The 12,120-nt window shown below is 37.0% G+C and overlaps 1 protein-coding gene across 1 annotated transcript in view; it reads right to left on the bottom strand.

Annotated features, from left to right (window-relative positions):
- The window catches only part of RASA3 (RAS p21 protein activator 3), a 198,257-nt gene that overhangs the window by 15,625 nt on the left and 170,512 nt on the right, over positions 1–12,120 (bottom strand). Inside the window, exons 9-18 of the mRNA XM_045007204.1 lie at positions 9,403–9,507; positions 8,678–8,834; positions 7,681–7,829; positions 6,147–6,261; positions 5,204–5,278; positions 4,468–4,591; positions 3,198–3,304; positions 1,888–1,965; positions 804–881; positions 187–260 (exon numbers count right to left, since the gene is read on the bottom strand). Of these exons, the coding sequence (XP_044863139.1) occupies positions 187–260; positions 804–881; positions 1,888–1,965; positions 3,198–3,304; positions 4,468–4,591; positions 5,204–5,278; positions 6,147–6,261; positions 7,681–7,829; positions 8,678–8,834; positions 9,403–9,507 (1,062 nt within the window). The remainder of the gene's footprint in view (positions 1–186; positions 261–803; positions 882–1,887; positions 1,966–3,197; positions 3,305–4,467; positions 4,592–5,203; positions 5,279–6,146; positions 6,262–7,680; positions 7,830–8,677; positions 8,835–9,402; positions 9,508–12,120) is intronic.

Raw genomic sequence — 12,120 nt, 5'->3', positions numbered from 1 at the left:
TAAATCAAATGAAAGGATGTTAAAATAAGCTAGCAGCCACAGTGGATAAAGACAGCAATGCAACATTTTCTACATTTATATTTTCCCTCGTAACATATGAATGTAGTGGGGAGGAAGAACAGCTGCCTTACAATGGTATTAAAATACACAGAGATACAAGAAATTCTACTATGAACTCATTCTTACCCTTCTTTAAGCAGTATGGGTTGCTCTATACTCTTGTGATCTCTCCTTCCAGAGGATGAAATCAAATCTAAGAACTTAAGATGGACAGAATATACCGATAAAATATGGGTACAACAGAAGCCAAATTAAAATGTTTATATTTACATATTACTGTAGTACATGACAATGCTCTAACAATATTTGAAAAAAGAATACAGCAAACAACTAGGGAATTTGGGAAGGTTTTCTGGATGGTAAATTAAGAACAGCTCAAATGCAACAGTACAAAAGGTATAGATCCCCACTTCTTTATATCCTCTCCATGCTCCTTTTCCTTTATTACTCAACCTCCTTCATTTAGTCTTGGACCAGACTGTTCTCATTACAGGCTTGCAGGATAACATGGAACGTGTAAAATCTGACCAATACTATATTGTTCCATAAGTGTTATTTAAGAAGGGTGGTTTCCAACAAATTCTATGGATTTTTACATGCACTGTATTCACTGCATATTTCTTGAGTACTACTGAATCAGTTTTTTCTTGGGAGTGTTGTGTAAATATTACACTACTTATATGATTCTAAACATCAGCTTCAATAAGTATAATATGTATTCGATGCATTGGCTAGTTACTTACATTTTTTACTGCATCTGCATATTTCTGCTCATTAAAATAGTCATAAAAAGTTGCCATGTAAGATTCCTTGAAGCTGGCCTGAAATGCAAACAACGAACCAATATTTGTGTGTCTTCTAGTACAACTTATACCTAAAACCTTAACATCAACAGACTCAGAAAATAAGCGTTTCCCTACTCAAACCACCACCAATTTCCCTATCTGCAAAAAAGAGAAAGAAACCAAAGCTACTTTCAAGTTGTTTGGTTGTACTAAGAAGTCCTATCAAGAAAGCTCTCCGACTAAAATAATTTCTATTACAAAAATGTGGTTTAGCAGAATGCATTCCAAATCTTCAATTCAGTATATTTACTATAACATTCTGTAAAAGTTTCAAGTTATTTTTTAAAAGTCATGCTCCCAAAACAATCTGACAAAAACAGTAAGAGACAAGGAACTGAATGGACTCCAGAGATTTGTAAATGGGATACAGGCTCACTCGCAGGTTGCTGGTGTGAATCCAGACCAGGGCAGCAGTGGCATCATGTTATCATCTGATAACTGTTTGGTGGCCCACTGGCTCAAATTATTCTCATTTCAAATTTCTAGTGGACATCAAAAAGCCACTATCAGCTATCATCATTAATTGGCTGAGAGCTGAAATGGCATGAGAAGTGCCCTATCCCTCACCATTAGAGGTGGTTCCTCTAGATCTAGATCAGGCTTTAAATACTTTGTTGAGGCAGCACAGAAAAGACAGCAGGGCTGCTGCCATGTATATAAGCTCAGAACTTCATTCTCCAGGTACTTTCAATGCTGCATTTTTTCAAAAAGACTTCACAAAAAGCCCCAGAGCCCTGAGACCACGTCACACTTTACTAAAAATATAATTCAAATGAAGAAAACATTTGCCATCAATTAGCATGTAGGTTATAAATTCAGTTACTCTAGCATTGCTTACCACTGACTCGTTTGTATATGGTACTATCTAGCCATTCCAAACATTTAATTACAATAATAAAGAGACAAACTGCTTTTAAAAAGGAAATAAGAGCAACGTTTTGCCAACATAACCCACAAAGTAAGAATAAAACAAAACACTTACAGATTTAGATTTTGATAAGCTGCCCAATGTTTGTATGGTCTTAGAGATAAGTGTCAATGTTCTAGAGGTCTGAGGATCCTATGAAGGGGGAGAACAGTGGTGTTACATATTCCTGATGTTTAAAACACGGGACAGAGCACTACACACATTTGCTGTTCTCTATTTCACTCATACCAACAATCAGTGTAAAATTTAAAAAAACTCACAAACTTTATAGAAAGAAAGCTGCTGCCTTAAGAAGCATGACAGACTTTGTTATGACTACCTTCTTGCCCTTGTTTCTGGAGAGCAAGTGAGAAAGAATCCTTGCTTCATTTTGTAAGTGAATGCTTGAAGACTATTTTCTATACTGAAATTTAACAGTTTAGGATTTGGGCAACATATTTACTATTCAAAGGGTTTTGAAGTAATGAATCCAATTAAAATGGAGCAGCTACTACAGTCTCTAGAATAGCTTGCAGTGCCTTTGACCTACTGTAGAACCTGTTTACTTAAGGGAATTTGGCCAAGAGGCTACAGTAATATTCAACCTATTTAAAAATTATGCTGTACCCTTTTTAGTGGAATCTTTAACAACTTATTCCTCAAAGTCACCTCTGACCACCAGAAGGCACTTTTTATCCCAGGGAGGAGTATCTGATATGACCATTTTTAAAAAATTCACTTATTTAGGAATGAGAGAACATTTTAACGTGTAAACAAAATCTGTTTAATTTTTAAGGCAATTAACCCGTTTTTAACAAAGTTATTGCAGCTGAAACCCCTACTACTGCATATAACTTTGTACAAGAAAAGAATGAGGCGATACAATTCCAGTTTATGTAACACTTCACAGCATGCTGGGCCCCATATGCAGAGTTCTTACAATAGGTAATTCCACACACAAATCTTCTCTTTGATAGCGCTGAGCACTAGCAAAGGACACAAGCTTGTATGATTACCCAGCTGGACAATGAAACTGTTGACCAGTAGGGGGAGGCTCATGAGTGTTTGAGACAGAACTTTCATAGGAGCTGGACCTAGACTACAGAACTCCCTCCCTGAGAGAGAGGGATGAGAATTACCACAAGGCTCAATTTCAAAACTAAATGTAAAATTCACTTCAGCTTATCAAGGGGGGGGGAGTCTAAGTTCTTCACAAACACAGTCACCGAACACATCTGCTAACACAAAAAAAAAAGACAAGAACCATCAAGCTATTTCTCCTATGTGTTGAGAAGATAGATTTAAAAAAACAACAACGCTTGGTAGGCACTCATACTATGGTGATGGGCCACATATGAACCTAGACAGATCGATACAGTACTTACTGGGTGGTGTGGTGTAAGCTGAAAGAGATTTGGAGAAAGAATAGCAGGAGCAAAGAATCTCAGGAAAATGAAACTGCTTACAGCTGTATACCGTACATCTGGGTCACCTGTAACAAGAGAAACCATTCCACTCATTATCCCAACAAACACTACTTTAAAGAGCATCTTCAGTACTGGTAAAACTGTCAAAATACGTTCTGATAGTTAATTCAGCCCTGTGCTGGAGGTTTGCATATTCACGAGTTATGGGTGAATGAGATAATGGAGGTCATTTGGAGCCAATTAGCTATTGATAAAGTAATGAAAATATCCAGGTGGGAGCTAGCCCCATTAAAACAGAACAAAACTGTGTAGGGAGCTCCACAAAGTCTCATTGTGCAGGAAATGCTTAGTTTGTATATCAGATTTTGGTACTCAACTGGAACATACGACTCATTTACACCGATTATAAAGGACACTGATTCTCAACATTTATCTATAGTACCTAGCACAAAGGGGCCCTGATTTGTTAGGGCCCCCGTGCACTATTGTAAAAGAAGTAACAAATAGTAATTATTACAATAATTATTATAAATGGAATGGATAAGGAACACAATATGGAGATCAATGGAATTTCGTTCTGAGATTTTCTATTCTCAAAGTGACTATAAAAGAGCATCATCTTACTCAACTGATCTGCTCCTTGTGTGTATGAAGAGTTAGAGCTGTTTACTTTAGTGACAAAAAATTGATTTTTGTTGGTTGATTGGGGCTTTTTAAAATTGCTTTTTACTCTGGCAGAGCCAACGTAGCTACGGAGAAGTGTATCTGCAACAAATTTTACTAAGTTCTACTCAGTTATAGCTATGCAAACCCACTCAAGGCAATGGCCTTGCATAGGTGTCAATAATTTATAATTTGGCTTTTATTACAGGCTAATGCATGGGTCGAAAAAAACTGAGATTTGATAATGAGTTTAAAGACTAGCTGTGTTAAAAAAACCCTATACTTGTAATCTGAGCATATTTGATCTGAAATCACTGATACATAAATTTGAATCCCCTCAATGCCATTTCTATCATGTCAGTTTCAGAGTAGAGTAGAACAGATTTTAAGGAAGAGCTGAGGTAAACACAGTATAGATATACACTTCATAAATAGCTTCTAATCTGAAATATACTTTTAACCTCTACACCTGTAACTCTGATAATGTAAACTGGTAGATAATAAAAATTATATACTTCAAAATGATTTAACATACAAGAAGTTAAAAAGACATACAGCAACTCACCTTGAAAACGTTTGGCAGCTGACTCTCTCAGTGAAAAGAAAATATCACACATCACTGTAGGACAGCTCACCCCAGATTTCGTAATGACAGTAAAAATGCGGTCAACATACTGCCTCAGATTTTCCTGAAACATTAGCAATGTGTTAAATTTACTTTAGTTTTGTTTTGTTTTAAATGCACCATTTCTCTTCAATGGAGAACAAGGCTACTACACTTTCTCTAATGGCATCTACAGTAGATTATATTTGCAATCAATTATAACATATAAAAAAAACCACAGTTCCAGATTCAATGGGTACCCTACTCTTTGGCAAGGTGTATTTCTAAGCACAAAGCTGAAAGCACAGTGTCTTTTTCTACCCCTCTCCCCAAAAATTGGACCTCATTCCGAAAAGAACATTATTTCTTCTACAAAACAATTGGCTAAGGAGTCCTCATTTCCACTATACTGGATATTTACGTAGTCGATTGGAAACAAATCCTATTCTTCCTTGTCTATTTTACATTTAATAGACAACTTCACATTTCAGTACTATGCTATACATCTAAATATGAAGCTGATGTAACAAAAAAAAAATCACACACATTTCTACAAGGTTAAGAAGGCTTCCAGTGGCTACTAACATATGAAAGCTTAATTTACAACACCAAATGAAGTTCAGGGACCTCAGTAAGGGAGACAAAATACTCAATATAATTAGAGATTTTGTTTTCAATTGCAAATCTGATTGCCTACCCTGTTATTTTCCAGGTTTTCACCATCTTTTAACTTCACAGGATCAATTTCACAAGGTTTATGGAGCTGGCAGATCTAGAAAGAACATGATGAAGAATTAGTACACTGGCATATCTTCAGGTGGAAGAAGTCTTAAAATAAAGGATTTAGGCTGCTAGCTTTCTTGGCTAAAGTATTTTGTCTTCTGGCAAGACATCATGCGTCAGCTAGTCAAGATTTTGAATTTTTCCAAAATGTTACATTCTATTTTTCAGCAATATCCTGCACCTAAAAGGATGAAGTTGTCACCAGGCCCTCCCAAACAAGACAATCATTTAAGAAAATATTTCTTGTTCCAAAGAGATAGTATTCTTAGGGAAAATAGTATTTCCTGATGAGGTGACATAGTAAGTGTTTAGGTACAATAGTGCTGAATCACTTAAAGGAAATCTGTGGTCTGAAATTGTTGCTCAATTATGGTTCGGGGGAGGAGGGGGAGGGGGAAAGAGCCACCCTGGACTGGAGAGATAATAAAGCATCACCACATTGCCAGCTGTCACATATGCAGTTATCTAGGAATAATCATATCCATTTAAAGCGACAGGATGAAATGTGTTATTTATGACCAATGTTTTCTGCTGTGCAGTTTTTATTTTCTTAGGCTTTTATTTTGTTTTTTTTAAACCATTTTCCAGATGCTAAATGACATATTTTAAAAGACAAGATGCTTATTTTAGACACAGTTCACATGGAAATTTTTTATTTTTCTTTAATGAAAGTCCACTGTTCATGAACTGGTGACTCAATGGGTAATGAGACCCACGCGGGTTTTCATTTAAATACAAGCTCTTGACATTAGTCCTGCAAAGCAATCTTAAGGGGCAAGACACCAACAATATCTCATCCTAGAAGGCCTGTTAGGTTGAACTTTTACCAAAAAGAAGTGTTCTGAATCTGCTCTTACCTCATCTATAATTGGCTTTAGTGTAACCTGAAGATAATGCATCCCTGCCAGTTTCATGGTCTCATCAATGCACTTGGAAGTTAATGAATTTCCTCTGAAAATGGTGTTAGGGTCTCTGGAAGGGAACAATTTTCTATAATTTAGTCTTTTGTAATAAATCACTAACATGTGGAAATAAAAGCAGCAACTGAAAGCAATGAAAAGCTGTTTTTGAATGTACACACGAATATTCCCCTTGATCCTTGCCTAAGGGCTGCCATGGAACGCATTGTATAATGTTTAGTGCATTTCTAGCTTATCACAGAAAAACAACAGTTATCAACATAAGGTTGTTAGAGGGTCTGAGAATTTGCGGGTGTTATTCATAATTTTTATTACAGTAGTGCACAGGAGTTCCATTACACTGAGCACTAAACAAACACATGCTGAGACATAGACCCTGCCGCAAGGAGCTTACAACCTAATGGAAAAACCGTGAAAAATGTCTGTGCTTTCATGCACTACTGCCCAGCATGAACTTGGGAGGCAGCCATTTCAGTCTCATGACTATATTGGGCACTGGATTCCATCTGCTAACTACTCTTACAAAAGGCATATTTGGGGTGATTAATAAGATTGTATGACCTAAGTGACCTTTTGTGGCTGAACTACCGTACCATGCTTGATGGAATACTGTATGTTATGCACTACGTAGGCCCCAATCCTGCAAACAGAACCGTGCGAGTGGACCATTGAGCCTACACAGCCCCACATTTGCTTCAGTGGGGAGCCACCGGCACAATTCTCTTTGCAGGACTGGGGACATAAAAAGCAGCAGATGAGTGACCGTAGCATTTGTTAACCTTATATTTGCATGATTACAGCCTGTAGGTTTGTGAATAACCTCCAGAAATGTGCATTTTTACATATTTTCAAATCAATCTTACTGAGAAACGTGCCACATTATTATGTCGGACTTCCTAGGCATGGCATAGTATTGCTCTCTTAAGTCGATATTCATCTAGATAGAGTTATTTTTATCTATTGGAATGACATTCTCACTCACACTCTCCTTATGTGGCTTTCTCACGTCTCTCCTGCTTTTGCATCACCCACGGATATGCTGTTTTTAATGATGATATACAGCTTGGCCAGCAAGAGTTAAATCATATCTTCCCAAACCCGAGTACAACTTGCAGAGCCCTTTTTTCAATATTGGTATACTGACCCTCTAAAAGGAAGCATGCACACAGAAACCGAAAGAGTCTTTTTTTTTAAAATATAAATAGACCAGGTAACAAGTGTATGCACATATACTGGTTCTTAATTTTGCAAACAGCCATTAGTGTCTAAATCAGATTTGCCATCTCTTGTTCACTGGGTTTTTTGCACCCACAAGTTAAAGTATACACATAATTTCAGGTATCACAGTAGAGGAACTAAATAATCATAATGATTACTTTTTAAAAACGCCATTGCAATTCCATAAATTGAGCATGACGTTATACCAACATCTGAAATTGTATTTAAAAATTAGTGGTTCCTTGGTACTTACTGAGTTCTCTTCACTTCAGCATTTGCAATTGCACTGATGAAAGGCACAATTTTGCCATAGTGTAAAAAAAGTCTAACCAGAGGTATGGCTGCTTCCTGTTTTTCTCTGCAAACTTCACCCAACACATGTGCAGCAGATGCTGAAACAGGCTGAACAATAGAGAGAAGCAAAAACTTTGAGACGTGTATCTATAGTAATCACCACTTATTAACACTAGTTTCTTTTTCTTCACATAGACTCCTCACACAGTACCACACATACTATCTTGCTGTGCCCTGTCACCTGTGAGATGACTGGGTCTCAATTTCCACTTTGTCTGCCGGTTGTAAGTTTTGATCACAAGAGGGCAGCAATTTAAAAACAATGACAATGCAGTGTCTGTTTTCCCATTGTTAATATCTGGCTTCAATGAATATCGCAGCTGCTTGCGAAATACTGGACATAAAAACCTGAACATTTTGCTGTATTTTTTTAAACCACAATCAAAGAAGTTAAATACAGTTCTCTTTATGGAAACAAATGGTCTAATACAACAGCTAAAAGCGTTTTGGATGATTTGATCTCAAACATAGCCCATCCCATTTCACATTTTAGGATTAGTATGCATAAAAAACCAAAAATCTTTTTTGTGCATAAATGCAGGTAAATCATTTATTTTCCAGTAAAAGAAAGCCAACTGATCAAACCCACCAAGTTTATTTTGCATACAAATGTAGGATTAAACAGTTGAGGAGTACATGTGGGTTCTCATAACCACTGTTGTAGCTGGGTGTGTCTGTACTTACCATCAGTGCGTGCAGATACAGATCTTTTCTGCACGGATGAAAACAAGCACAAGGGATATACAGCTTCATAAAAGTCTCAAGTACAAAAAAAAAGGATCAGCTGAGATCTCTGGCAACTTCAGTTCTAGAACCTCACTTGTAAAATGACAAATATTTATGGGGGCTTTGAGGATAATCAGCAGGTAAACAAAAAGCAGCAGAAAATAAATTACCTCAACATCTGCAGATTTTAACAGGAGGTCTCTAAGTGGGCTGTAATAGTCTGAGGAAAAAACATGGTCCTCAGTGTAAACCACATTTAACCTTAAGGAACCAAGGTCATCAGGCTTCAATGACTTGTTGCCATTATCTCTGGGCTGCAGGAAATACCTGGCAGGCAAAAAAATAGTTGGTCTTGAAACAGAAAAAAAGATCTTAAGCTATACATGAACATATATAATACGTAGGTACATGCACAACACTCGTAAACCTATTGACTCTTTGATGTTCTGAATTAGTTTCCAAAGATGTGCACCAGTTCCTTTTGCATCAACTTTACTAGGGAAAGTTCTGATCATAAAGTGTTGTGTACTTAAGATAATATAAAATCCTATACAGTAATAAAAGTATGGCATTCCTGCAGAATTGCAGTGCAAAGTTAAATGCATTAGAACTCCCACCTAATTTGCACGCACATAAAAAAACCTCAAAACTCATTTTTCAACAACTATGCCATCAAAACAATGCTTCACATATTTCAATATCTTTGTTTTGATAGTTTGGTAATTGAAGATTTTGGTTTAGGATTTTTGTGTAGGAAACTAGCTGGAAGTTAAATGCATTTAAACTTTGTTACACAACATAGTTACTGTTATGGTTTTGTAGTAAAAATATAATATGTGCAGTACTAAAAACAGTACCTTTTCTTTTATGACAAAGAAAAATAAATAGTGAGTACCATGCTTCATAAGAGCTGGATTGTCGGAGACATTTTAAAGGAAGTCTTAGCTCTCCTAGAAACTCATCTCCAAACTTCAAGTTGCTGGCATTCCAAAGGTCTACTCTGTAATACAACAAAACCAAAAATCAAAAGAAACTAATATTGAAAATATAGGAAAAAAACCAAGTGTCATTTTTCTCTTTTTTAATTTCTTTTTCATCCATTATGTATGAGTCAGAAAAGTATGTTCCAAAACATACTGTATTGGTTTCCAAGGAGTCAAAGAGGAGCTTACACTGTTGGAATCTGCTAATTCATAACTGCACAAGTCAGTGGACAGAAACATAGGATACCCTTTCCTCATCTGTTTTGCTCACCAGAATTTACACTTTTAAAAGCAGCAGAAATGTTTCCAATTCACAGGTACAGATCCACTGCTGGGATGTCAAAACACACAGTTCTGGGATAAAGCACTATAATTAAAACTGCTTACTTTTCTGTTCTGAAGCCACACTATTTCCAATTTTGGTTTTTCTAACTCAGATATTGTAACCCCTTTATTTTTGGCCTGTTACTGACACGGGACCTGTCAAGGAGTCTGGGCCTAAACAAAAAAGGATCAATTCAAAACACCAATGATACCCCCCATTTGGAAACGGTAATTCTCCTGTTAAACACAGGGGCTCAGCATTACACAGTGTTCATCCCAGATACCCAAACACCTCACTATAAATCACTAGCTAACTATCTGTCAGTAGTTACCATGCATTTGTTGTTTTAGGGTTTAATGTATTGGTTCCCTGTCATGGTTTTCAAATTTAGCCCTTCTGCTGGTAGTTTCAAGACAGATATTTAGTCTCTCTGACATTGGCTCTCAACCTTTCCTGACTACTGTATCCCTTTCAAGAGACTGATTTGTCTTGTTTACCCGCAAGTTTCACTCACTTAAAAACTTATAAAATTAGCCATAATAATACAAGTGTCTCAGCACATTATTACTGACAAATTGCGTACTTTCTCATTTTTACCATATAATTATAAAATAAATCAATTGGAATATAAATATTGTACTTAAATTTCAGTGTATAGTATACAGAGCAGTGTAAACAAATCATTGCCTATGAAATTTTAGTTTGTACAGACTTTGCTAGTGCTTTTTACATAGCCTGTTGTAAAACTAGGCAAATATCCAGATGAGTTGATATATCCCTGGGAAGATCTCTGAGTACCCCCACGGGTACACGTACCCCTGGTTGAGAATGACTGCTCTATATTTACCACTTCAGTGACAATACACTGCTATTTCAACAAAATGAGAAGATGATCATCCTATATATGTGTGCATACAGTAATCTTGGTGCTGTTGGAAAGCATCCCAGTCATTGATATGAGTGTTTACTAGCAGTAATCAACCATTGGCCTGTGGGGGTGATATTCTAGTCAAGAGGGAGAGACTGTATATTGCAGTGATTCCCAAACTTGAAGCCAAGCCTTCCTTCAGGAAAATGAAACCTATCATACTTCCTGCTGTCCCACTATGCATAGTCAAAGGCTTCCACGCCCACTTCCTCATCTTTGGGAAATCCTAGTAAAAATCTCTTATTATATGCTGTGAAAGGGTTAACGATATTGAAATTTAGAGTATAACTACTGGCATTTCAGCTAGCAGCAGCAAGTGAGATGAATGAGACAGTATTGCTCCAGGTTCTCTACAAACTTAGCCAGCTGTCTCTGCACAAGTTACTTCACACTTTGAAGGTTTCCTTTGCAACAGAGACTTACTTTTTATTTTTAAAAATGGAAGCTGATATGCTGAAGAAAAACAGAGTTTTTCTAGGGGTGTGGAAGCGGAGAGAGAGAGAGTGCCTCTTGCTTTGGGAAACACTGGTATAAGGTAGAGCCTTGCATGGGACTGGAATCCCACAGGCCCCACTGACATAATAGTGGGAGCGGGATTAAAAATAGTCCCACGCAGAGCTATAAGGGAAGAACAGTAAGACTTGTCATATAAATATATGGAAAAAACAGGTTTTAAAATAAATAAGGAATCAGGAGTTTTAAATGTCCATTGCATGTTCTATAGACATAGAAATTATCATACTGGATATACAACACAACATCTAGCCTGGCATTCTATCTTCCACAGGAACCACTACCACATGATAAAGCAGGTGGTGTAAAGTTACCCATTATGAACAATTTTGCAATGACATGCCCTTGTGGAAGGTTTCTTCCTAGTTCCAAGTAGGTGGTTGGCATGCCTTGAAGCCTGGGGTTTGATATTCCTTATAAAAGTTTATTGTAACTAGTGTAACAGAAGTTGATACCATAAATCTCGAATGCATTTTTAATCCTCTCAATTTTATCCCTTAATAATATCTTGTGGCACTAAGTTGCATGGGTTATTTGTGTCAATTTGTTCCATCTCATCTCAATTTAGATTCAAAATTTTTGGGCAGGCACTGGCTTGTACTGAGAGGCGGCCCGAGTTAGTTGAAATTTTCTGAAAAAGGTTGCGGGGGGTGGGGAGAGAGGAAAAAAGTTTTCAACTCTGGCAGGAGCCTGAGCACTGCTGCTGCACTAACACTAATAGACCAATACAGATTTTCAGGAGGACAAATCACTATTTACACATGGCCAAACCTTGATTTAACAAACCATTTATTGGAAATGACGTGTCCTCTGGTTCCTGGTATAACTGGATTCTGAGAAGATGCCCACCATAAATGCAACTTC

Source organism: Mauremys mutica, chromosome 1, assembly GCF_020497125.1.
Source record: "Mauremys mutica isolate MM-2020 ecotype Southern chromosome 1, ASM2049712v1, whole genome shotgun sequence".
NCBI lineage: Eukaryota > Metazoa > Chordata > Testudines > Geoemydidae > Mauremys > Mauremys mutica.
Note: the sequence above shows the minus strand (reverse complement) of the source record. Positions and strands in the feature narration are given on the sequence as shown.